This window comes from Coregonus clupeaformis, chromosome 21 (genome assembly GCF_020615455.1).
Source record: "Coregonus clupeaformis isolate EN_2021a chromosome 21, ASM2061545v1, whole genome shotgun sequence".
NCBI lineage: Eukaryota > Metazoa > Chordata > Actinopteri > Salmoniformes > Salmonidae > Coregonus > Coregonus clupeaformis.
The window spans coordinates 54,103,874-54,108,215 of NC_059212.1; the positions used below are offsets into that span (position 1 = coordinate 54,103,874).

Sequence of the window (4,342 nt, forward strand, 5' to 3'; positions counted from 1 at the left end):
CTAAAGCAGCCCATGGATTCCGTGAAAATGCGACGCCTAGCGTTGAGGTGAGTAGCTACCAGAAGTGTTGTGGAATCCAATGGGTTGCTTTAGCCTAGCTAGCCTAGCATGAGGACGAAAAGGGCAGTTTAGTTAAAAATGATTAGTATTTCAATCTTCTCAGTGTATCATTTTGGACAATTAGGAGTACAGCGCCATCTTCTATCCCTGATTGAGGAACGTTTTCCCGAACCATATCTCGCCGGCTCCGGACCATACAGGGAAGATGTACTTACAGCGACCATAAATAAGGTCGGAATCATATGGTTGCCTACCTGTCAAAAAAATACTACTGGAGAGTCCTGGGAGTCCCCTTTTATGCCTGTAATCATTTGCTGTTTCAGAAAAATACACGGACAGCTGTGCTTCAGACTGGAGACCCAGTCAGCGAGGAGATGAGAATGCGTTTCGGTCAGCTTTGGGAGAAGTCAAGGTCTGTGCCCCATAGACTGATTCTGGTCCTCTGTAGCTCAGTTGGTAGAGCACGGCGCTTGTAACGCCAGGGTAGTGGGTTCGATCCCCGGGACCACCCATACGTAAACATTTATGCACACATAAGTCGCTTTGGATAAATGCGTCTGCTAAATGGCATATTATATTATATTATTATTCTTGTGTAGTTGAATCAGAGATTGGTAATATCTTATTCCTTTAGGCTCCTAGTAGACCAAAGGGCTGAAAGGAACAACATACAGTATCTCTAGAAAACGCAGAACCCAATTAAATCTGACAGACTTGAAACTTGACAAATTGACAATGCATACTGTCTAATAGTTTCATTATTCTAGTTTGCAGAGATTGAATCCCCTTTCATTAAGGTAGAGAGACCGGATGATGGATCATGGAGCAGGGAGCAACACAGAGAACCAAGTGGACAGGGTAACTGAATTCATTGGGCATTGGACAGGGTAACTGCATTCATTGGGCCATTGGACAGGGTAACTGCATTCATTGGGCCATTGGACAGGGTAACTGCATTCATTGGGCCATTGGACAGGGTAACTGCATTCATTGGGCCATTAGACAGGGTAACTGCATTCATTGGGCCATTGGACAGGGTAACTGCATTCATTGGGCCATTGGACAGGGTAACTGCATTCATTGGGCCATTGGACAGGGTAACTGCATTCATTGGGCCATTAGACAGGGTAACTGCATTCATTGGGCCATTAGACAGGGTAACTGCATTCATTGGGCCATTGGACAGGGTAACTGCATTCATTGGGCCATTAGACAGGGTAACTGCATTCATTGGGCCATTGGACAGGGTAACTGCATTCATTGGGCCATTGGACAGGGTAACTGCATTCATTGGGCCATTAGACAGGGTAACTGCATTCATTGGGCCATTAGACAGGGTAACTGCATTCATTGGGCCATTGGACAGGGTGACTGCATTCATTGGGCCATTGGACAGGGTAACTGCATTCATTGGGCCATTGGACAGGGTAACTGCATTCATTGGGCCATTGGACAGGGTAACTGCATTCATTGGGCCATTAGACAGGGTAACTGCATTAATTGGGCCATTGGACAGGGTAACTGCATTCATTGGGCCATTGGACAGGGTAACTGCATTCATTGGGCCATTGGACAGGGTAACTGCATTCATTGGGCCATTGGACAGGGTAACTGCATTCATTGGGCCATTAGACAGGGTAACTGCATTCATTGGGCCATTAGACAGGGTAACTGCATTCATTGGGCCATTGGACAGGGTGACTGCATTCATTGGGCCATTAGACAGGGTAACTGCATTAATTGGGCCATTGGACAGGGTAACTGCATTCATTGGGCCATTGGACAGGGTAACTGCATTCATTGGGCCATTGGACAGGGTAACTGCATTCATTGGGCCATTGGACAGGGTAACTGCATTCATTGGGCCATTAGACAGGGTAACTGCATTCATTGGGCCATTAGACAGGGTAACTGCATTCATTGGGCCATTGGACAGGGTGACTGCATTCATTGGGCCATTGGACAGGGTAACTGCATTCATTGGGCCATTGGACAGGGTAACTGCATTCATTGGGCCATTGGACAGGGTAACTGCATTCATTGGGCCATTAGACAGGGTAACTGCATTAATTGGGCCATTGGACAGGGTAACTGCATTCATTGGGCCATTGGACAGGGTAACTGCATTCATTGGGCCATTGGACAGGGTAACTGCATTCATTGGGCCATTGGACAGGGTAACTGCATTCATTGGGCCACTGGACAGGGTAACTGCATTCATTGGGCCATTGGACAGGGTAACTGCATTCATTGGGCCATTTTACTTCCGTTCAAAACAGGGGCGCTGTCCCAAATGGCACCCTATTCCCTATATAGTGCACTACTTTTGAACAGGGGCCCGTAAAGCTCTGGTTAAAAGTAGTGCACTATGTAGGGAATAGGGTGGCTTAGGCTACTTTGTTTCCAAACAGTGTTATACTGGCCATGGTGTTGAACCTTCATTTGATAACATTTGCTTTGCAAATATATATTTTTATTGGGCATACAATTCTTGACATACTGTAAGTAACTACAAATATATCCTTTCTTTTGTTTGCAATTATAACTATTGTCTTTGTACCTTCTATCTAGGAAACACCACATACGGCAATAATGCCATTCAGAAGCTTCCCATTGGGAATCATCAGCACTTGGAAGAAGAGGAGAATCAAGTCCCAATAATCCTCCTGGAGGAGCAGCTGGCAGAAGATCAAGAGAAGCTTGGTGAACTGTGCCAGTCTCAGTCTGGGCGCCGTGGTGAGGAGGAGACCAGTGTCCTAGAGTTTGTAATAAAGACTGAGAAGGAGGAAGAACATTCCGGATTCGGTCAGGCTGGATGTCAGAGGAGCACAGTAAAGCAGCAGAACCCCCTGAGCTCTGAGTTTGTAATGGATGAAAGAGACAGTCAACTGTGGTCGTCTATAGTTCAAGGGAACGATGACATAGTCATAGAGACGGACTTTCCTGATTTCTCTTATGTAGCCGAGCAGTATTCAGAGAGTTTTCCAGATCACTCCGAGGCTCAGCCACAGCCACAGCCCCAGCCCCTCTCTAGCCCAGTGGAAGGCCCTAGTCAATCAGCCATCTCACCTTCACAGAGACCGTGCAATGGATCAATGTACAACAAAGTCTTTCAGAAAGAGAAAGTAAGTGCATCTCAGTCCGTGTCTAGTTCTTTTCAGTGCCGACCGCAGATCAACCATTCCCAGCAGCAGACCAGGCAGAGAGATCAGGTGTTCTCCCAGAGGAATAATCACATCCCACCGTCCAGGCCTCAAGACAATGGACACACAGCAGAGCGGAGCTTTGGACTGGGTGATACTGACGGACCAACTGGGACTCGATTGAACAATAACACTTTTACACCAGGTGGCCTCAGAAGCTTCACTATGCCTCATTATAATACTAAAAACCACTGGGGTACAGCCATAACAGAGAAGGTTTTCAGTTGCTCGCAGTGCAGCAAGAGTTTTAGTCGCCTGTCCTATCTCAAGATACATCAGCGAAGTCACACAGGAGAGAGGCCATTTCGGTGCACCGTCTGCGGGAAGAGTTTTCACTGCTCCTCGCACCTGACTATACACCACCGCATTCACACGGGAGAGAGACCCTACAGCTGTGCCACGTGTGGGAAGAGGTTTACCCAGCAGAGCAGTCTCAAGACGCACCAGAGTGTCCACAGTGGAGAGAGACCGTATGGTTGCTCTCAGTGTGGCAAGACTTTCACTCTTCTGCACCACCTGAAGAGGCACAGGATTATTCACGCTGGATATAGCTGAGGGGGCTTATTATTATTATTATTATTATTATTATTATTATTAAACATCTATTTATCCAGGAAGTCCCTAAATATGGTTCTCAAAGCTGAATTTAAGATTAAGTTATTTGTTTTCTTACTTTGTAAAAGAAAATAGATTCTGAAAAATTAGAACTTTGATGTTTTATGCTATTTTCAACACTACAGAAACATTTCATTAAATAAAATATACAGTGAATACTTTTGCATCAGGCCTTTTAATAAACTGTATGAAAATCGGTACTCTCTCCATAATCAAGTTGGTCAAGAAAAGTATTCGTATATATTTGTTATTGTTGCCTGTTAATGGCATAGAACAGTGGGCGTATCCCGAATAGCACCATCTTCTCTATATAGTGCTCTACTTTTGACCAAGGGCCATAGACACACACAGTGTGTTGTGGAACCAATTATTTGGCAATTAATAATCAGGGAAACCTTTGTAAAGTCCTGACTGCTTTATTGGATTGTGTAATTGTAAATTGTGTAAATCTCTACACACCAGAG

The 4,342-nt window shown here is 45.3% G+C and overlaps 1 protein-coding gene across 1 annotated transcript; it reads left to right on the forward strand.

Annotated features, from left to right (window-relative positions):
* The first annotated feature begins 467 nt into the window (after positions 1–467).
* LOC121535431 (zinc finger protein 578) lies at positions 468–4,030 on the forward strand. Its single transcript, XM_045205980.1, has 3 exons — positions 468–472; positions 862–918; positions 2,632–4,030. Exon 3 carries the CDS (start codon positions 2,928–2,930, stop codon positions 3,816–3,818), a length of 891 nt encoding a protein of 296 aa, XP_045061915.1. The 5' UTR covers positions 468–472; positions 862–918; positions 2,632–2,927; the 3' UTR covers positions 3,819–4,030.
* The last annotated feature ends 312 nt before the right edge of the window (positions 4,031–4,342 follow it).